Genomic DNA, 22,142 nt, shown 5'->3' with positions numbered 1-22,142 from the left:
GGCTGAAGAATGAGTATCATCAGCATAAAAACGTTGCATTTTTCTGATTTTTCCTTCTTCAGTCACGCATTCTGTGCCAGACCAAGGAAAAACTGTGAAATTGTGTGAAAATTTTGCTTGGGAAGTTGAATTCAGGAAGGCCATTTAGTTTACTCCGGAGTTTAAGTCGATTCAGGACATCTAGGTTTTTAAGCCAACAAGTCAGCAAAGCCCATAAAATGAAGAATTCCTTTTACAACTTTGTATTTCAGAATCCTTTTTTTTAGCCATATTTTCACATCTACTGAGTTGCTTTAGGAGTTCAAAGACAAGATCCCTTGTCTTTGGAAAACTGAATAACTGATTTTTAGATTAAAGCAGATCTTACCTTTTAGTTAAAGAACTTTCCTCTATAATGCATGCTTGTATAGCTTGGTTTGTGGTGTTTGTATGCTGATATGTGATGAACAGTTTCAGAATAACTTACGAAGTTCTTGTAAAGTATTTTATAATGCTTTGTTTCAGTTTAACCACATAGAAAGTAGAGCAGCATATTATATGTTAGATATACTGACCAGATGTACTTATTTAGCCTAGGCTACCAAATAGCACTGTTGCAGTACTTCCTGAACATTTATTTGCTCTCTGAGCTCTGTGGTAAATGTGTAATGTGATGAGCATAGAGGCAGTGCTTTTTTCTGGCGTAAGAAGCAGGCATTTTAAGGTCTACAATAGTTTTTTAGCTTGTTTCTTCAAACTACAAGGTAAAAGTTTCATGTGGCATTTTTATAAATGCATCTTGATACTTTGTCTAATTGGTGCTTTGCATAAATTTGTCATGCTCTTTTTTCTTTTTGGACTCTTTTGTCCCGTCAAATGAGACAACTTGAACAATGTGAGTTCTTGATTTTCAAATTTGAAAGTAATAAAATTTTAAAAGCTCACTCTGATAGGCTTTCACAGTGGGATCACGCAACAAACACATGGCCAATAGTTTAATTCACTAGCAGTGAAATTGTGTGGAATTTAGATTCCATGTGTGGAATTGTGTGGAATTTAGATTCCATGAAACATGAGTCAAATAAGCCCAGAACTTAAAAGCTGTCAGTCTCATCTACATGAGGAAGAAAAAGAAATACTGTTAAGCAAAAATTACCACTGATTTTCTGCATATTTGCAAAGGATCTTGTGTAACAGTTTAAAGTATGAGTGTATGGAAAAAGGGCAGTAAGTTGTATACACCTTATAATTTACTGTCATTAATCCCTAGTTGTACAAGTATGACTGACTGTCAGTTTTCAGACCATAAGTCTGAGTGTTTCCAGCTTCCCATTATTTTTATGTTTTTTCAGCTATTTATCTTTATTATGGTGTGTTTAGGTACAAAGATTTTTAAGTACCAATACAGAAAGTCACCATGAATTAAAATCAGTAATAAATGGTTGTATTTCTAAGTAGTTTCCATAATTTAATCACTGAAACTTGTTTTTTAAAAATTCAATATAATTGAATTGTTAAATTCTAATTAGTGAATATAAGTGTATAAAGCAATTAATGTGATGTTACACTTTATTTACAGTATATCGTAATAGTTTTCCAGTTCACCTGTTACAGTACTCTTACTTTAAATCATGTTTTCTCTGAATATTTTGAAACTGTGTACTGATGTTGGAAAAAAATGTTATTTTAGGTGCCTAACACTGCATAGATGTGCTACTTTCCCAATGCCAAGTGCTTGTTTTCCTCCCATCCTCCTCCACAAGTCCCATTTGCTTCAGATGTAGAAACCATATTAAAATAAAAAAAAATCGGAGGGGGGGGGTATTGTCAATTTCTTTGTTCATACTATTTTTGGCTCAAGTAGTATGCTAGGTTGCAGCTTTATAAATCGCTTGTTCTGAAATCTTCATACTGTTTGTTGTTTGTCCAAATGCTGCCTTCCTACTAGGACTTCTAGCAGCAGAAAGTAGGTATCCCTTTGTTTTCCTTTAAGGCATATCACTCAGCTATAGTATGTGTCTTTGCATGTTTAAAAATCAGCTTTTTTCTCTTCACTTTACTGTTTTCAGTTTTAATACTGCCTAATCAAGAAAAAATACCCTGTATGTTTTTGATTAAATCTATCTATAACTTTCAAAGTACAGTTAACCAGAAATAATATGATTTCCAGAGAATTCTGAATGTTCAAGGTTAGAGGCAGTATTAAAATTACCTTTTTTGTTTGTTTGTTTTCAGTATTTGCAACACAACTGAAATAAGATTACATTTTCATTAAATTAATATGGGATAAAACTGTTTTGTTTTGCACTTTAATTCCAAAATTACTGTTTTCATGGACTAACAACTTTTTTTCTCCTGAACACTAAGCATATACTGTAGTATTAATCATATATTTTCTTGAGATAACCTTGCATGAACTTTCTTGATTATTCTGTGTTGACATGGTATGTGATTTATGCATATACATTGTGTATATGCATACAGCTGATTTAAATAACTATACAGTCTGTGTCCCCTTAATGAAGGAATATTAATGAGGTGGAGGGTGGAGATTTCTGCCACAAGTTAGCTGCACACTTCATAAGAGACTGAAAGCACAAGCACTTCTAAACCTGTAGACTATGCTAGACAGAAGAGCAGGTATAAGATTCTAGACCTTGTAATACAAACCACAAGCATTTGAAAACAAACAAATTCAGCATCGCAAAATACAAACTATAGAAAGTGTTTCTCTTCCTGTACCATTTTAAGATCTGTAAACTAATACTTCTTCCGTCCTAAGTCAGGGCAGGAAGATATGACCCCATTTCTGAAGAAAATCATGGATTTTTGTTTGTTTGATTATTTTGATCTCAGAGGTTGCAGAGGTTGTTCCTTTTCCTCCTACTTCCCCTTCTCAGAATGCGTGTCCAGTAATTTAAGAATGAGAACTCAGTGGATTTCTATATAAAAGTTTTATAACAGGATTATTTGTATGCACTTGTAGTAAAAAAGAAAATGTTGTATAAAGCCTCAGCCACTGATTTTTTTTTTTTTGGAATATGCTTTCTTCAGTAAATTTACTGAATAAAAGGCTGTGCCCACTTAGTGCTCAGGAGAGGGCTTCCATTTATTTCTGCAATGCGAAAGAAAGTATTGAAGGCAGTAGTAGTGAAGGGCACTCATTTATTAAAATAGTTCTTTGGTTGTTTGCATGTGAACATGCAACTTGTGAGGTGTGGGTCTCTTCTGAAAAGCAATACCTTCTCACTACATGTTTCATTACCTCCACCCTGGTTTGTCTTCTGTCATATTTGTGCCTAGTTTTAGGGTGAGAGATAGCTAAGAAAAGGAGCTGGTGAACTTTGTGTAAAGGTCCCAAGTATGGAGAAAGCTAGAGATGTGAACTCATAGTGCCCCTGTGTGTACAGCATAAAACAATGGTTAGCTTCAAAATCAAGCACAAGGTTCTTCCTTTCTCTTTCCTCTTCCTTGTTTTCCTTCCTCTCTTTTTCTTGCTCATTCTCTCTCTCTTTCTCTCCTGTTTCATATATACTACTCTTCTCAGCATTCCTGCTTGTGTTTAGGAGCTTTTGTTGTTGTTGTTTTTTGGGGGGGTTGCCTTTTTCCCTGTTTTTTCTTGTGCACCTGTTACTTCTGCTTTTCTTCTCCAACTATTACATGCTTTTCTTTCCTTCTGTGTATTCCAGAGGTGTTGCTCCCTTTAATTTATCCCAGTTTCTTTACCATATTGTTCCATCACACCTCCCTACCATATTCTTCCATCACATGCCTTCTTTCTGCAGTTTCACTGTAGTCTCCATAAACCTCCATCTTTCCAGTTCTCTCCCTTTACTTTTCATGCTTTTTTTAAAATATATATATATATATATGTGTGTATGTACATCTATATATATACTATTACCGTCTTGATTGTTTCCCAGAAACATTGACAGAATTATATGCATGCAGGAGAGTCTTTGTAAATGTAGAGCATACCTAAACTTGGCTGTTTGGTTTCAGAACAGGAAGCAAGAAGTCAGTAAACACTATAAAGCTGAAATGAGAGGAGAGAGTCCTTGCCTGTCTTTAGTTGTAATTACACTGTTACATATATATGTGGAACACGCATCTCCTACCTTATTTTAAGTTATAGCCATATATATATATATATATGCATGCTTCAGCTGTCATCTGTCCTTACAGAGACAGTTGCTGTGGAATGAGTGCACTGCAACGAGCAACAAATTACCATGTGAGGTTAGAGGCCTCTCAGCTTCAGTGATTCACACAGATGTGGTTTAAAGCGAGGAAGATCATGTGAGCCTCAGTTGGCTTTCTGTTAAGCTTCAAAGTTACATCCCCACAAGTAGTGGAAAGGTCCTGTGTCTGTAAAAGATTCTTTGCTTGCCTTTAATGAAAACAGTGTATGTTTTGTATTTTCTTTACAGAAAGTGGCAATAGAGGGATTCTTTTTTATATACTGTTAACTCTTGTCCACTGCTACTAAGGCAAATCTGATCTTCCATGTAACATGGACAGAGAAATTTATAATTATGCTGATATTGAGCCTAGGTACTCATGTGTGGCTGACATGGACAGTTTTTAATGTATAACTGAACATGATTTGAAAATCTCAGCAGACATACACCCCATCATTTCCACAGCATTTTTGATGCAGTGTTTAATTTCCTACTCAGCCTACTCTGTTTAACATTTATGGCTTGTGGTTTTGTGGGTTTTTTTTAATAAGATGCCAACAAAACAAAACTAATGGAGTCATGGATTTATACAGTTATCACTAAATAGGTAGCTTAAAGGTCGCTGGATTCTTAATGCAAGGCCAAAGAATCCTTGAATGACTTGTCATATGTTAAAAACAAAATTTAAAAAAAATCCACGAAACTTGAAACTCTCGTTGCGGAGCTGATAAAAATAATCTCACCATCTCTTCACCAGATGTACTCTGTCAGAATCTCACAATATTTATAAGACCATTTTTTATGAAAAGAACTGAACTTGATTGTGCAAAAGATTATAAACTTGATGTTTTTTTTTTATGAGATTGTATCCAGTGCCTTCATCCAGTCTTTCTAAAATCTAACAGTTCCTGATGGTTTTTTTTTGCTGTCCTTGCTATATGTGCTAGCTTCTGACTTCTTCATAAACAAAATGAAATATAAATCCAGCCTTCTAAAATGCCTGTGCTTTGAGACCCAGGATTGTTCTTTAACTGCATCTCCAATGGCTGCACACAAGAAGACAGCCAAGAGGTGAAGTAGGCAAAAGCAGCTTGTGGTGTGTGTAGATTGACTGGCATAAGGACAGATTTGTGGTATGTAGGGAAACTACAAATAGCAGCTAATCTTTGGTTAGTTATTTAAATGCCACTGTAAAAGCTCTAAGGCATAGTTACTTACCTGTAGAATAACAGGTAGAATAGCTGCAGAATTGTTACAAATTAAGACAGTTTATGAGAATGAGCAGGATTAAAATTAGTGGTTGGTGTGGGGAAATTAACATAATACAATACAGTTCTACATATCCAGGGGGTTGGGATCTTGATAGTGTCACTTTAATGAAAGTGTACTATTATTATAATGGCTATTAATGTGTGTTCTGCAGAGTCATTTTCTAGAATACTAATTGCAGGAGACTTGCTAAAAGGTCACCATTTTATAGTTTTATACTTAAACAAGGTCAGGCTTCCTTTCACAAATTTACATTGCTCAGAGGAGGGTTTACAACTGATCAAGGCTTAAAAGTACATGCGTAGTTGTCAATATTAAACAAAAATAAGATTTCCTTTTTTTTTTATCTCTCAGAATGTGTTTGCCAGGCAGTCTCTGTGTTTAGCAGCAAGATCTAAGTATTTTTACGTAAACCCTGTTTCAGTCATACACTATCACGTATCAGTGCTACATGAAAGGAAGCTAGTAATTTAATTCTCCCTGCTGCCTGTTGCATAATACAGGAAGTGAGTTCTACCTGCCCTGTTTTTTGAGCTTCCAAAAAAAAAACAAAAAAACAAAAAAACTTACGGGGTGTTTTGTGGTGGAGACATTTCTATTCTAGAATATCAAGGGTATTTCTTAGAATAGTATTTTCAAGATATTTTTTCTTTTCAAGGGAAGCAGTAAGCAGCTACTTAATACCTCTAAAGATCAGTTTCTAGCCAAACCATTTGTTCCTGGTTAGAATACCTAGAGATGCCAGAACACAGTAATGGTACTGTGTTTTACCAAAGCTTTCTCTACTTGCAACTTGATGAACCAGTGTCCATGATGCTCTAACCTCAGGTGATAATCGAGGAGCTGTATGAGAACTACGAAGTCTCTAGAGATAGAATTCAGAGAGAACCTTCTCTGAATGGCCATCGTCATAAATTAGGTAATAGAATCTGCAGGAAATACCTGTGATAACTTTGGCAACACAATGGGTGAAGAAATAATGCCAAGTTACTGTCTTAGAAGGCAAATAGATCTAACTGACAAATAATAAATCTTCCTCAATGGGAATAAAAGTACTCAGTTCATCTTCCCATCTTCTTAAAAGCAATTTGGTATTATTCTTAAGAAGTCATTCTACTAATTGTGAAACAAGTTTCATGTATTAGTAATGACTGCAGAAGACTACTGTAAGCATTCAGGCTGTTTTTTGTTTATTCATCTGGCTGTTGTTTTTTTTAACGTGGTGAGAACCCATAGTTTTCAGCATTTCAGAAATGTCAATACCAAAGGAACCAAAACAAACACCAAAACAACCAAACCAAACAAACAAAACGCTAAAGGAACCAAATAGGTGTGAATAGTCACACCCATCCTTTCTTAGATAGTCTTATGGGAATACAGGAAAAATGAGGTTATGCATACGACCCCGAATACCACTGTTCCTTTGCACACACTGATAACATGCAATTACAGTAGGATCCACAAGTACTACAATAGAATCACATTTGGTGCGGATTTTATTACTGTTACTTTGAAGAAGAGTCTTCTATTTTTATCCCTGGCATTACAACATTTCCTGCACAATTGTATGTGTATACATTTTTATAGCAAATTGATGTGCAGGGTGATGTTCATCTCACCTAATTGGATGAGGCTACTTGAAAGTTCAGTGGCAGTAAGCAGCATTTTCTAACAAAGTTTGCTTTACGGAGTTTTAAAAAAAGTCAGTCAAGTTGTTTTTTCTTCCAGTTTACTAATATTTATACATTTTTTTAATTTTTATATTTAGAATGTCTGTCTTTTACTGTTAAAGACCATTTGAAATCTGAGATTTAGATTGTATGATTGTAACAACTCACCTAAGTCCTTTCTCATCTATGCTGAGGCTAAAATGGGTGCATTTTCAATGACGAAAAGAGTTGAATTGCTATTTCTAGAGGATACGTAGTATAACCATGAATGTTGAGTGCATTTACACACCTATTGCGTGCCTTTATACCTTATCGTTTGTTGTATTTTTTTTTCTCAAAGGCTAGAAATTAGCTTGAATACAACAGGATTCTTTTAGGGGCAGGTGTTCTCCAAAAATTGGTTATTTTTATTTTAGACAGTATCTTTTATGTGAATTTAAAACTCTTCTGAAAGGTATTGTTATGCTTTGAACCAAGTGTCCGTAGCAGAGTTTAAGTGTTTACAAAAATGCCTACTTATTATTCTGTCACTATTTTAAACAATAACGTGCTGTCAGTCTATTGCTACTATGCCATTTTCTCATGCAAGTGCATGTTATTTGTACATGTGTGATGACATGGAAGGACATGGTAGTAGATAGACAACAAGATTGTAGGTTAAAAAAAAAAAAAAGGCAAAACTGATTTTTGAGAGGTTATCAAGTCACTGTCAGAACTTGCCATCAAATTTGTTAAGAATGTTCTTGGAAACTTTCTGTTACAGCCATCTATTGGTTGCAGTACAGCCAGTGCAACCAACGGGCAGGAGAAACAAGAGCTAGTGTTTAATGTTCTGGCATTTCCAGGTATTCAAAAGATTGTTCAGATGCAAATGTTAAGGAAATCGTAACTTTTCTTTCTCTTTGAAAGGCCCCAAAGTATTGCACAAAATCAAATTCCCAGAGTAAATAATGCTGTCAAATAAAAAGTCCAACACGTTCGGTGATTGGCGAAGTAATAATAGAACTTAGAGCATGCTTCTCATCGATTGTGGTTTTGGCTCTGGTTTTTGTGGTTACGAGCACCTTCAAGCAGTATTACAAGACTCCAGCATATCTGAGCCTTTGAATTGAATCTTCTCACATGTTTTCCGTAAAGTCGACACTGCAAATATGTAGAAAGGGCTTTGAGCCTAGAAAGCAAAGTTTTGCTAGAAAATAATTAATTTAAGCTCTGAGTTTGACAAGAATAGAAATAGAAGGGAATTCTAATAAATTATTTTCTGTCAACTGTATTCTGGAAAGTCAAGCACTTTCCTTCAGTCTTGACAGTCTCATAAGTTCATCAGTCTTTAACTGATGTACAGAAAATGTTAAAAGAAACTCAGCACATTTGCTTTTTGGTCCCTTTTTGAGTTCTTCCATGCCGTTGAGGCTTAGTTGTGCATCTCTCTGTGCTCTTACCAGCAGATTCCGGGTTCCTGTATTTCCTCAGGTTTCCTGCTGTGTCTCCAAGTGTGCAAGATATGTTGCAGGCAGAGGAGTATAGAAGGTTCCTCTAAGCAAAGCATACTTATTCACTGTCAAAGATGGAGCTGTTTTTTCTCTTCTTCAGCACACTAGCTCTGATGTACAGAAACTACAATGAGGCAAACAATGTCTTACTCCTTGCTATCCAGCCACCACTTTTTTAAAGAAATGTAACCTACGTTAATAAATCAGTTGCAAATAAGTAGTCAGACACATTTAATGACAGAGGATTAACAAGTCTTCTTATTGCTTATGACCTATGAGTTGTGAGCAAGTGGAATACTGTAGTTCTTAACCGTGGTATCCAAAGAAATGAGAAGACAATCTGAGGTTAAGACTTTTACTAAATGTGATACAAGACTTTCTGGATTTTTAACTTACTCATCACAAGTCTTGTTTAGTGTATTTAATTAAGTTTCCATTTTTTTAAGGTTTTCAGAGAAGTAACTGAATTAACTTGACTCCTTGTGTGGTTGGGAGGGGGTGGCTTTTCATCTTTATTAATTTTTATTATTATTTATTCTGAAAATACAATAGGCTACAAAAACACCTAAGGGATGATAAGAATTGTTCATATATAATGGAGTAGAATTTCAAGAAATAGAGTATTTTTTTTAGAATTTCATATATATTGTCTGACTGTCGTAACTAGGCCACCAGCAAGTGAGTAAGAAGCAGACAACATGCATTAAGGAGAAATTACTGAAGTACAGAATGTGTAGAATTCTGTATCCAGAGTTAAGAATTTATTTATGAGAGAGCATTTTGCAGATGACTGTCAAAAACTGGCATTTTTACAGGCTAACACTGAATCATAAGATACCATCTTTCCAGTTGCTTATACCATGGTGGAAAATCTGAAGACATGAGCTATAAGTGTTTAGATAAGCCAATGTCAGCATTTTAGTAATGCTAACAAGTGGCAGCCTCCATCAATACCTGATTTTTAAAACAAGGTGTTCCACAAGGAATCTATATCTTTATAGATTTATATTTAAAATAAAAATCTATTTTATAGATTTATATCTATCTGTTTTACTATGATTTATGTTGTGTTTATCTGTCCTTCCCAGCTATGAGTTGAACTTTCCTCATGGATTTCCACCTTCCACAATGCCTTCCGGTTTTCCCTTATGTCTCCATATCCCTCATTTCTTCTTTCACCCTTACCCATATAAAAATCACCCCATCTTTCAATGACCCAAAACAATCCATTGTTCTCAAAAGACAGCAAGTGCTAAGTCTGGTTTTGAGATAACCAGGCAAGCAGAACAGAAAAAAAAAAAAAAAAAAAAAAATCTGAGCTAACCTTACAGCCTTTTATTCGTACTCTAGAGGACAAAGCAGTCAGGTCTTTCTTTGTCTTCCCTCCTTTATCCAGATGCTGATTTTAAAAAGAATTTTGAATGCATTGTTTCTTTCAAATTTCTACCAATTTGGGATGTGTATTTGAAATGGGCCAACAGTTCAAAAGGTGAAGAAAGAGAAGGTCGAAGTAAAAATGGTGAGGACAGGTGGTTGAGCAGATAACCCAAGTGACTTCATAAGACGTTGTTGGAAACCAGACTAAGTACAACCCAGCAAAACTTAATAAATACCTGAGAGAGGTTTTAACCTCCCTTCAGTTAAACCATTTCTTATGAATAATTACATATGGGCACTGTTGACATTCATGAAGTTTGTTCAGTGTGTTTTCCTGTAAAACTCTGGCTTTTTTAAGTTCCTGCTCCAGTTATACAAGATTAGTAAAAGTTTCCTTTTCCAAAGTTCAATTTGCCATGAGTCTTTGCTCTATCGAGTTTTAATTTTTTTTTCCCCCTCCTATTTATTGCCCCATAGGAGCAGTCTCACAGGTGCTTGACAGCCTGGAGGAAATTCATGCACTTACAGATTGCAGTGAAAAAGACTTAGATTTTCTTCACAGTGTTTTCCAGGATCAGCATCTTCACACGCTACTAGATGTAAGTTTTTTGAGATAAACAGTTTGAATACATTTTTGTATCTGTTGTTCATTAGCCAGAATTTGGTTTTATCCTGCATATATTCTTTTTTGTTGTTTCATAGCAAGTTAATTTATTTAGATGTGGATTGTAACAAACAACTAGCACTTGACAAAAGAAGTACATTTTTGTACTATACATGCAGAATATTTTAGAAAAATTAGAGTTAATTTAATCATATGTAAATGATTCATGCTTTGGTTTGAATTAGTTGCTGTACTTTAAAATAATTTATCATAATAAGCTTTTTTCATGTGGTAAGTGCTGGATTTTATTTTTTATTTTAAATCCAAAATGTAATTTTATAACTGTGCATATTGACTTCTTTTTATTACTATTTTTAAGTAATAATCTTAGAAAAATTCTATGGATATTTTTGAAAATATGAAAAATATGACATTTTTCTGTGTAAAACACCTGAGCGTGCCAGTTTCTGTCCTATACTTAAACAAAGTAAGTGATAGCCACAGTCATCTAAATCAACATTAGCCTGAGGTTCATGAGAGCCATTAATACATAAGACAACAGCTGATGTTCCACAAAAAAGCATGCAAAAATCACAGAGTTGAAAGATACAGGTTAGTGCCTCGTGATACGGCATAATCAAGATCTGGTTTCCATTTCTTCACTAGCTATCTTTCAACATAGTTCACTGTCTGACTATATGTCCAGATGAACTGTGATGTCAGATGATTCATAGATTTTTCTTCCAAGAAAATTGCTCCATTTTGCAAAATTAATTTTGAAAATCAAGTAATGTGGTGTTTGAAAAATGCTCGCATGTGACTTAAAGACTTCTGTGACTTAAGAACTTCCTGCTTTCAAGATTGCCTCCTAGCTTGTCACATGCAAAAATCCCATTTATATTTCTCAATGGCTTTTAACAAAGCATGCCTCACAAGTAGATACATCATGCTTCCTCCAAAATTGTGTGAATTTGGGAAAACACACATTCAACTTTGAGGTAGAAGTGTTTGCTGAACTTCAGCTCTTGGTCACAACAGGGACATTCAGCATCACTGCAAGCTTACAGTTTATCCCTCATATTTAGTTCCAAAACCTTCTTGGAAGGACAAATTCAGATGCAAATCATGTTTCATTGGCTTCTGTGTCTACACAGTATTAGGATCTAATACAAAGGTCAAAAAGTAGTGTGGTGGTTCTACCCTGCTGGGCTGCTAAACTCCACCACAACCACTCTCTCATTCCCCTTCCTCAAAAGAAGAGGGGAGGAGAAGACAGTATGCTAGAAAGAAAAAGAAAAAAATGTAAAAGCCAATCAGAAGCACAAAGGGAAGAAAAAAAAACATTTCCCGCTTCCCATCAACAAGCAATGTTCAGCCACATCCCCGGAAGCAGCGCCTCAATATGTGTAGCAGCTGTTTGGGAGGACAGAGATCATCATGAAAGCCCCCCGTCTTCTTCCCCTTTCCCACCTTTTATTGCTGAGTGTGACACCACATGGTATGGAATATCCCTTCCGTCCGTTTAGGGCTGGCTGGGGTGGAGAGAGTCTTGATGCAGTGCCAGCACTGCTCAGCAATAAACAAAACATTGGTGTGATACCAGTGCTGTTCTAGCTGCAAGTGCAGAGCACAGCACTGTATGGGCCACTGCAGGGAAAGTTAACTCCATCCCAGCCAGACCCAGTACAATCAGCTGAAAAACTTTCCCAGATTTGATTTCAGGGTATGTGGATATTTCGTGTTGAAGACAGGTGACTTGCTTTCAGGCAAGACTATGCTTTTTTCTAAAGCAACCTACAAATTCCACCAAGAAAACACTCAGATGAAGGAAACAAATCCGCAGAGCTATGTCTACATTAGCATACTCCAACACAAGATAGCAAATCTGTAGAGCAAAAAATTTGACCCTGAGGACCCAATGTCAACAACTCTTTGTATTTTGAGGGCGTTCCTTTTAGATTAGTTATACTGCAGTCCTGTGGACTGAGTAACCACTAGTGAGTGAACAACATCTTCTATTTTAGTGTCATTTGAAAGTAAGAATGCTCTGGTAACACTGTACTCTGAAAATCAAAGAATGGTAGGTGGGAATAATCCCTGGAAGTGTTCAAGGCCAGGTTGGATGGGGATGGGGCCTTGGGCAACTTGATCTTGGAGGTGGCATCCCTGCCCATGGTAGGGGGGTTGGACCCAGATGATTTAAGGTCTATTCTAGCCCAAACCATTCTATGACTGATTCTATGACTATTATGTCATCATCCAACTTCTTTTTTTTTTTTTCTTTTTTTGCAAACTAGATGGCATTTGTTGAAGTATTTCACCTCATGATTAGTCTTTTAGGCATTAACTCATGCTTCTGCAATGTTTTTACTTTTTTCTGTTCTTTACGGTAGCAGTCTGTTCATCGTATTTCAGTAATGATAATATTTCTCTAATGGTCTGCTGTAGCCTATTAAACCGGAAAATACTGAAGTTAATTTATGTCATGTTTGCCATTCTTTTTAAGTCATGGTCATTCTCTTAGAAAGGGATACTTCTAAATGCACTCTATAATAACATATTTGTGAGAAGAAAACACTATCAAAAAACATTTCTGTTTTGTTGTGCTGTGTGTAAGGGCGATGATAGAATCTTCCCGAAGATATCTGGAAGAGAATAATACAAAATAAAATTCTAGAAGATTCCAGTGTTATAAAATACACATATGAAAGACTGAAGCCAGTTAAAGGCTGTTATTTGAAAGGGTAGGTTCTACATTTCAGAAACTTGAATGAGGGAGCTTACCTTCTGTTTATGCATTGATACAATGCCAGTTCCTCTCAGAACTTTGAAGAGCTCCTGGTCTGTACTTCAATGAAGTTCTGTTGGGGAAACCGTTTATTCCTCTCCAGTATTTGGGGTTAATGAAGTCACCAGAACAAGTCACCTATGAAATATTACATTCCACTAAGTAGGAATTTTGTAATCTGTCATTAAGTTGTCACTTTGCATTAAAAACTGCTGTTCCTCTTTCTTGGCCGTTTTCCACAGTTAAATTTGTTCTCATGTTCTTATTCTTTCTCAAGAGTTATCCTTATTTTTAGATTAGGCACATGATGATAGATCATTCCTGCTGCTGAAATACCTTCTTTTGCTTCTGAACTAACTTATTTTCTGAGAGGAAATAAAAGGCTAGTCTCTGTGTTAAGAGTGCAAACTTGCTGTGTTTTTTTTTTCAGATTGTATAGATCACAAAATAGATGATGTCTTCTGAACAGGCACCTCTGAGGGCCGCAGAAAGCAGGGTTCTTAGCATCCCGTTGATAGTTCTTAATTGGTTCATTTCTGTATGTCTACTTAGATAACTATCTGAAGTCTCTTTCCACTTCTGTGACAAAGCCGTTCAAAATAAGGGGAAAAAGGTGACAATTGCTTATAAAATAATTTATATTCACTCTAGGGCCCATCCTGCAGTATACCAGCATGCCCTCGTGTGAGTTTATTGAATAGCTTCAATTTTTACAGAAACTATTGGGGGGGGTTGTTTGCTTGTTTTACTGTACAGAAGTTAAATAATTCAGTATTAAAATCTTAAATTTGTTTGCCAAGGAGAGTAAAGAAAAGACCCTTCTAGAAACAAGCATTTGGAAATATTCATTATGTGTATATATATAAATATTGTTTAATAATAGATATTTATAATGTAAAAAGTAACTTTGGGTTGGACAGGTATTTTTTCTCACTTCTTTTAGAAATGTGGTGATCATAATTACAGTGAATGCTGTAGGACATTCCTGTTTGGGACTTAGAAATTTTGGGGTTTATGACTACATAAAACTTTATAGATTGTTTCATTCTGGTATCCAGTTTAGATCATAAAGAATGTAATGAAGTTAAGTAAAGGATATAAATAACTTTATGGAAAAAGGGAAGTAAATTTAAGTAGTGAAACAGCCTTTTATTACCACTGACAGGTTTTTAGAAACCTTGTTAAATGATTTGATTAAGATTTTTTAATTGACTTTCATGAAAAAGATCCTGGGAGGCACTGCTGTCTTTTGTCAGCAGTACTGATCAAGAAGTTGGAAACAAATGTGAGGAGATTACTAATTTTAGAGACATTAGTATTTGGTGTTTTCTGTATCGTAACAAAAGATATTACTTTAATGATTATCTGTTTTGAAAAGTATACTGGGCTTCAAAGGCTGTACCTAATGGGGAAGATCTTAACAATTGTGTTTGATCTCTATCAATATATCAAAGGAAGCCAGGTTTGCTAAAAAGTAAAACTGGAAGCTGCTATTTTACACAGCTGCCTACATAGAAGGAGACGAGAAAACTTTCTCCTATTGAGTCAAGTAGTCTGGTCACCTCTCCAGGGACGGTTTCTGTGGGTGATTCTGAATGCAGATGTCGTTCGATTTACAAGTGAGATTTTTGCTCAGCAGGAGAACAATATCAGCTTTTGTGTGACTGGGGCCTCTCTGTGCTGCTAGCTTTGTCTGTGTCTGTCCTCAGTCAGATAGCATGCTCTAGGCTGATATCTTTTGGCCGTTAACTTAAGAAGTTTGTTGCATTATTTTCCTAGACAGATTATTTGAGGTAAGTGTTGCTATTTCTGTAAATGTGTCTGAAATAGAAACAGGATGAGTTTTGAAGAAATTTTATTTTACCTTTTGCTGGTGTAATACATTGCACGTGTATAGTTTTACCTAAATGAAATGAAATAATTTTTGGAGTAGCTGTCTGAAACGTATCTGTATGTTTAGCTACTTCTTCCCTTTAGAGTTTAATTTATATTCAAAGTGCATATATTTATTAAAGCATACTGATTTTTCAAGAGAATCTCACTTTTATGTCTGTTTTCCTTGGCTGCTTTTGGTAACGCTTCAAAGGAACATGCATGCATGCACATTTCAGAGTTCCCTTAATATTTCTTTTGAACTCAGTCATCCAAACAGATTCAGTCCTGAAGTCCAGACTTTTAAGGAAACATATTTTCTCTTTTGCTAAAAAGAATGTTGTTGGGTCCTCAGTTTAGCATCTTACATGGTTGGCTAAAACTTTCAACTGGATTTATTTTGTTTTGCTCTGTTTACCCTCCCAATGTTAGATGTTGGCAGGACACATGAATGTCTTTTATTAAAGTATCAGCCATTCAGCAGTGTCCAGCCATGATTGACATTTTAGTTCTCCTTTTGAAAATGTTCGAAACTTTTCATGTATTTATCCCCGCTTTGCACTTTTCTGAGCAAATTTGAAAAATCTGTTTTACAATTTGATAAAAGCAAATCAAGAGACATTTTTATTTCTATTTTCACAAAGCCTTCATTTCCCTTTTCTTTCACTTCTTTTAAACCATTAATAGACTGGTGGAATTCCTGTATGTGATATAGAAAAGAAAACAAACCCAGCAATTCAGTATAAAAAGCTTTAATATTTTTGTTAAATGTCTCATTTTTCCTTATTTTCATTTGCATAAGTATGATTTCCTATATGTAGCACATAGTGTGGTTCAAGTTTTTTTGACCAACATTTGTCCTTACCCTCTTGAATACTGATTATGCTAAAACTAGTAAGTGGAAGATGTTTCAGTGAAACATGAATGCATTTTTTTCCCAAATATAAATCAGAAATTGTATGTGTACTAGATGTCTTGCCAAATTCCCCCAGAGCATGTTATGCTTAGACAAAATAAATCTTTCTCATTTTTAAATCACCTTGTTTTCCTATTTTTAATTATCCTTTAATTGATATGTTTGTAAGACAAAGGCAAATGGAAAATAATTGTTTTTAAAAAAGTGGAAAGAAAGAAACTATGTTGGCAGGACAGCACCTTGCTATTTGAGGAACCAAATCTGGCTTTTATCCCAGACCAGCAGAGGCAGCATGCTCTGCCCCAGAGAGTGGGAGGGACTGTCTCCCACTGCAATGGAAACTCCTTTCCCAAGTAGTATACAAGGAACAGCGACCAAGCCTTAGGGAGAACTGTTGGAAGAATGCTTTCAGCAGGTGGACTGGATCATCCTCATCACCAGCACAGTATGCTTTTTCTCTAAAAGGTAACGTGTCTGGAAGGCCATATCTGGGGAAGAAAAAAAAAAAAAAAAAAAAAGCAGAGTCTCTTCTAGAATTTCTTCTTCATTGTTTCATAATCATTCTCTAAAATACCTTTCAGTTTCAACTTCTTTCATGTGCTTGAATTTTATTTTCTTTGTTCCTAGGATATGTAGATCAGTCTGCTAGTCAGCATCATCTCATTGTTTTCTTGCTCTTCTTGTTTCTCTGTCTTACAAATTTATATAGAGAATTGCCTTATATTGAGAATTGTCTTATATTTAGTCTTCAGAGCAGAAACCATTTCTCTTCTATGTTTTGTTAATATATAATGTTGATGTGTGATGGGATCTCTGAAACACAAGACTGATAATGCAAATAAGAAATAAAACTAACATTTATGTTGATTGAGATTCATTTTTGAAAAAATGTATGTATCCATCACTTAATGACAATGCAAAATTCTGGGTTGGATTGCATGGCACTTCAACAGTTGTTTTGTTGCAGTTAGCCTGTTTGCTTTCTAACTAATGTTCTGTCATTTCTGAATATTTTTAAGCATAGTACCGATGTGTTGAATCATCAAGTGAAATACAGCTTAATAAAAAACATACTTTAAATGAGGATAACACTATTTAGCCCATTCTCTTGACCGAATATCAATTCTTTTGTGTCAATAGTTTGTCATTGTGTCTGTGCACATCAACATTATGTTATTCCAAAAGCATAAATGTGTAGTTATATTTTAGTATGTAGAATCTAAAAATTCCTTTGATTACTTTGTATTCTTATGGTGTTGGGCCCTGATCTGTCAAAGAACACTAAAGCACATTCCTCACACTTGTGGAACATTTAATTAACTTCACTAATACTATTTTAAGATGTAAAGGATCATTTTCATGGTTGACTTTCCACATTTTCTTTAACTCTTTTTATGTTGAGTGTAGTTCAAAATAGTTTCAATTTATTTTTAACCATAAGGGCTATGTTTTTTTATTCTTTTTTTTTTTCCCCTGTTAAAACTTCTTATTCTTGGATGATCTTACTTCTCCAAGAGCTTGGGACTTACTCTAACAACTGGAAAAAATAAGGAATGTGTTGAGTTGGAAGGGATGCTACAGTGCCTAGGATATGGTCCACAAATGTTCAATAATGCTTCTGGTTTGTTTGTGCTGGGAGTTTTCTTCAGACTGGTATTTCTGTCTGCACTTAGACTACATTAGATTCCCAAAGGCAGTACAGTAACATCCTAGTAAAATATACTTCCATCTTTGAAGTCAGTCAGGCCTCACTGCATCCTGCCTCAGTAATTCAAGTAGTTGTCTGGTGCACATTGACTGTTCTCTGTACTAATGAGCTTGCTGCAGTATATTTTTATTCTCAGTATGTCATTACAAAAGACTTACATGGGTAGAGAGAAACAAAAATGGCTGTAATCCTGACATTCACACCTCCCAGTGCAAGATACAGTGGGTGTCACACAGCAGGTGAGAAGCCATGTTCTTTCTAGACCCTCATTATAGCCTTACCTAGTTGTATTTGGGTTCTTTGTCTCCCTGGAATGAAGTTGTTGGTCATTGATGTCCTCTCCTTTAAGACGGTGTTCTAACCCAGAGGGGTTATTTCAAGTGACAGAATTGGGATTGAAACCTGTTTAGGCTTAACCTGAGTCTACAGTTAATACTGTAGATCACTTGCCCATATTGGAAGGTGGGGGGCAAGCTGGGGACAAAGGTTATTCTGTAGAAAATATCAAGGTGTGATCCAGTCTTAGCCCTTCTTGCATTGAGGGATTAGTTTTCCATGATGTTTATGTTTACTTTTATCAGCTTCTTGGTGTCTTCATAATCATATTTTCTAAAATCTCCTGGTTTTGTTGCCCTCCACTGAAATCTTCTACATTGTTTGATATCCACCTGAAAGTGTAATGCTCAAAACCAAATAATAATGGAGGAGGACCATCATATGATACTTCTTTAAACTACATAATTACCACCCATGTCTTTCACATCGCTACTGCAAGTTCATTGGCACTAACTGAAAGCAGAAATGTTGTGTCATCCTAGGTTCGTTTCTTTCAATATTTCCAAAAGAAGTTAAAAGGTTTACTATGTCAACAAAGAAAAATCTGGGTTGTGATTCAGGAACATAGTTGAGACTAAAAGCAAAACAAAACAAAAAGCTAGAGGGACTTGTGGCAAGGAGTTCCTGAAAGAGAAAAAGATTAGATGGCATATGGAAGGTACCTTGTACTCTAGAGAGGAGGAATTAAAAGTACACTGGATGTCTGCACTGAGCTCATGAGGAGTTGGGAGTATAGTTTAGTCTACTTAAATTTAAATGTTTTTGTCACTATGGTTTTAAAGTGTTGCATGTATTTATGTAAGATTATTCAATCCCTGTCTTTGTTTATCACACTTTCAAATTTGAAACAACGTATGTTGGCCTACATATATGACCCATGGTGTGGAATTTTGCAACCTCTTCCTCATGAGCAAGCTATATACATGTACTGTCTGTCATATTTTTTTTTACATCTGCTCTCAGTTCTTGAGAACGACTGCTTCCACAGTCAATGGAATTTTTGTGATAGTCATTAATTTAAGTTTGTTTTAAAATACAAGACAAATTAATAGGCTGGAGTCCTACTTCATTGTACCAGTTGATTAATCTTCATGATAAAACATATTGTGAAATTTAGTGCTGTTAGATACTGGAGTCTGGATTCCTTGTATGTGAACAAGGTAAGGTAGTCAGTGGAAAAAGGAGGCACTTCAGATTTTGGGGACACCTGAAATTAAATAGAAGGAAATAATGACTTGTAAGATTTTGAAGGATAACATAATTGATTAGTATCAGTGCTTCTGTGACACAAGTAAAAAAAAAATCACAGTGAATATAAAGCAAATCAACAGGAACATATTAAAAGGATGGAAAAACACATACACATTGCAGTTTATTTTGTAAAAGTATAGTCCTTTCCTAACTCTTTTACCTCTGAATTTATGTAGTAAGTGAATAGCCCGCACTGGTTTCTGTTGAAAGGAGTAAATTCTCTGGTGGAGCTACATTTTTTTTGTAACTAATGTATGCTGAAGGTAAAAAGTTATCCCTTTGCACAGGAACAGATCATATAAGTCAGATATTACTGGACATCTTGTCACCTGACCATGTGGTCTGAGCCACTATAAGTATAAGCATGTCTTTGAATCTGCTATCAACTCTATCAGTTTAAAAATAAAACTAGATCAAAGATAAATTTAGAAAAAAAAAAAAAAAGTAAAAATCTTTGATGTTCTGTGAAGACTGTAAAGAGCAATGCACCATGTGATACACGTAAGTATTTGCTGTATCATTTCAAAAGCTAAAATTGCTTGTCAAAACACTAGCAGTATAAGAATTACAGGTTAAAAAATGGTTACACCCACATACATAAGCACAGTGGATTTAGTGTGTATGGAACTACGCTGATTCATATAGGCTCAGTTTCAGGTCAAACTTTGTGTGATTTCTCCACACTTCATGACTGCCTGCATTTTTGCTAGAGGATTGTAACCTCTTGACAGAATTTAAACTTGGATACATTTTCACTTTTTTAAGTTTTGATCAAACGGTTTAGCTACAGATACCCCATTTAACTTACAGAGCAGAATGGAAAACCTTTTTAATGTTCTATACCCTAACCTTCTAGTTCCCCTATTGTTTCCAAGCATACAAAATATGTGAATGCAAGATTGAGATGATAAAATATCGAGTGATAATGTATGTAATGCCACTTGATATCTGCCTCTTGCCAACATTGGCAAAGACTATATGCTTTCCTTCCAAGTGTTGTGTAATCAAGTCACTACTAATCAAGTCTGTCAAAGAGCCAGACTCTTTGAATGCAATGAAGATTTCTTTCTGGGTGCCTTTTTACACCATGGGTTACTACAAAGGCAGTGGATTTACAGGCCTTTGGCTGTGCACTTCATAGGGGCTAAAGAATATGCTTTCCCTGTGAAAAGAAGCCTACAAACATATAATGTATTCTACCATAAGACAGATACCATATCTGTTGCTGTCTGTCCTTACATTCGTCCTCAGCAGAAAGAACCCTGCTCATTTGGCCTTTCCCAAGATGCTGTTCTGGCAGCTCAGTAGGGCCACATCTGACAGGCAGTTCTCATGTCTAGCATGCTAAAGGGTCAAGGAATTTTATTCTAGCGGTTCTTGAAATAGACTGAGTTAATAGATTCCCTCCTCTCCAAATAGTGAGGCATTAACCACTAAGAAATACGTAGTATCCTCTGCATGTTTCAGAAATGTCATCATTAACAAGCTGTAAACACTCACTAAATGTTTTCCAATTTGCACTTAGCTTCATTACTGTCAAGTTTGCATGGTCAGAATTTCGGGTTTTGTGTATGTTTGTCATTTTGACTCTGTAAGGGACAACATTTGTCATTTGTCTGCAGTGGGAATCAAAATAATATGCAGAGACATGTTGTGCCCAGTTCAGTTGTGTCCTTTCCCATCTCTTCCCCTCAAAAGTTAAGTTCTTGATTTAAAATGAAACACGTGAAGAGGTCCAAATGTGGCATGATGCCTTAGAGCAGAAGTTGAAATTGCATGTGGTTGATTGAGTTTACATGGCACTGTTTTCTCTTACCTCTTGTTGTAGGTAAAGGTATAATAAAATCTGCTTCTATGTTACTTTTGACACAGGTAGCAGCAGCTGGAACTCTGTTCTAAAGTAGCATTGTGTAAAAGATAATTTGTGTTGCATGAATGTGAATATGTAGAAAGAAATTGAATATTTTTAATTAGCATGACTTCTGTCAGTGGAAGTGTGAGTGCCTGAAATTCCAAGCTGCAATGAGAGCGCGTGTCAGGTCTGTTGCGTAACATGTGCAGAAGCCAACCTTTCTGTCTGGACAAAATTCATGGACTGCTTCAAACTGGCTTGTTCTGTGGATGCTGTGTTAGGAAACCTTCATCTCAGCCAGTACTATGCTTTGTGAAACCTGTTCAAGTACTTTTGGTCACTGTTTTACAGCGCTGTACTTCACTGTGTAAGGTGTTTGAATACAAAGGTTGAATGTACTCCTGTTCTCCTTAAGATAAGTGTATCACAGGGATAAAAGTTCAAAGCTGTGTGGGGCTGTAACTTGTAATCCTCTACCATTCACAAGGTAGTCTTAAACATGCTTTGGACATTCATACAGGATGGGGCTGTAACACGCGCTGAAGAACTGTGCTGGGAAATGAATGTTACATCACCGATGTTAGGTCACAGTGAACTTCAGGCACAGTCCATAACAGTGGAAAACAAGGAACAAACTGCCTTCAAACAGAAGTTAAAGCTAAAGCCCTGCCAACTGTGACCTACTTACTTAGTGTGCTTACCAGTGGGATTTGTTACCTTCCAGGAAATGTTTCCGTGAGGGTCTAGAATCACAAGGAAGCAGACTTCTGTTGGGAGCTTATGACATTTTGCATGGAAAAGATGATGCTGAAACAGAACTAGAAGAGGAAAGAATAAAGTGATCTA

At 35.7% G+C, this 22,142-nt stretch overlaps 1 protein-coding gene across 9 annotated transcripts in view; it reads left to right on the top strand.

The window, feature by feature from the left end:
* The window catches only part of CASK (calcium/calmodulin dependent serine protein kinase), a 214,501-nt gene that overhangs the window by 145,250 nt on the left and 47,109 nt on the right, over positions 1-22,142 (top strand). For 7 of the 9 annotated variants that reach the window (XM_084505700.1, XM_084505704.1, XM_084505702.1 and 4 more), the window contains 2 exons: positions 1,928-1,945; positions 10,447-10,568. In XM_084505700.1, coding sequence (XP_084361826.1) covers positions 1,928-1,945; positions 10,447-10,568 — 140 coding nt within the window. The remainder of the gene's footprint in view (positions 1-1,927; positions 1,946-10,446; positions 10,569-22,142) is intronic. The other 2 variants (XM_084505705.1, XM_084505701.1) reach the window with 1 other exon arrangement.

The sequence above is a fragment of the Aythya ferina genome (genome assembly GCF_964211825.1).
Source record: "Aythya ferina genome assembly, chromosome: 1".
Classification (NCBI taxonomy): domain Eukaryota; kingdom Metazoa; phylum Chordata; class Aves; order Anseriformes; family Anatidae; genus Aythya; species Aythya ferina.
The sequence above is the reverse complement of the archived record's forward strand: the minus strand, read 5'-3'. Positions and strand labels throughout refer to the sequence as shown.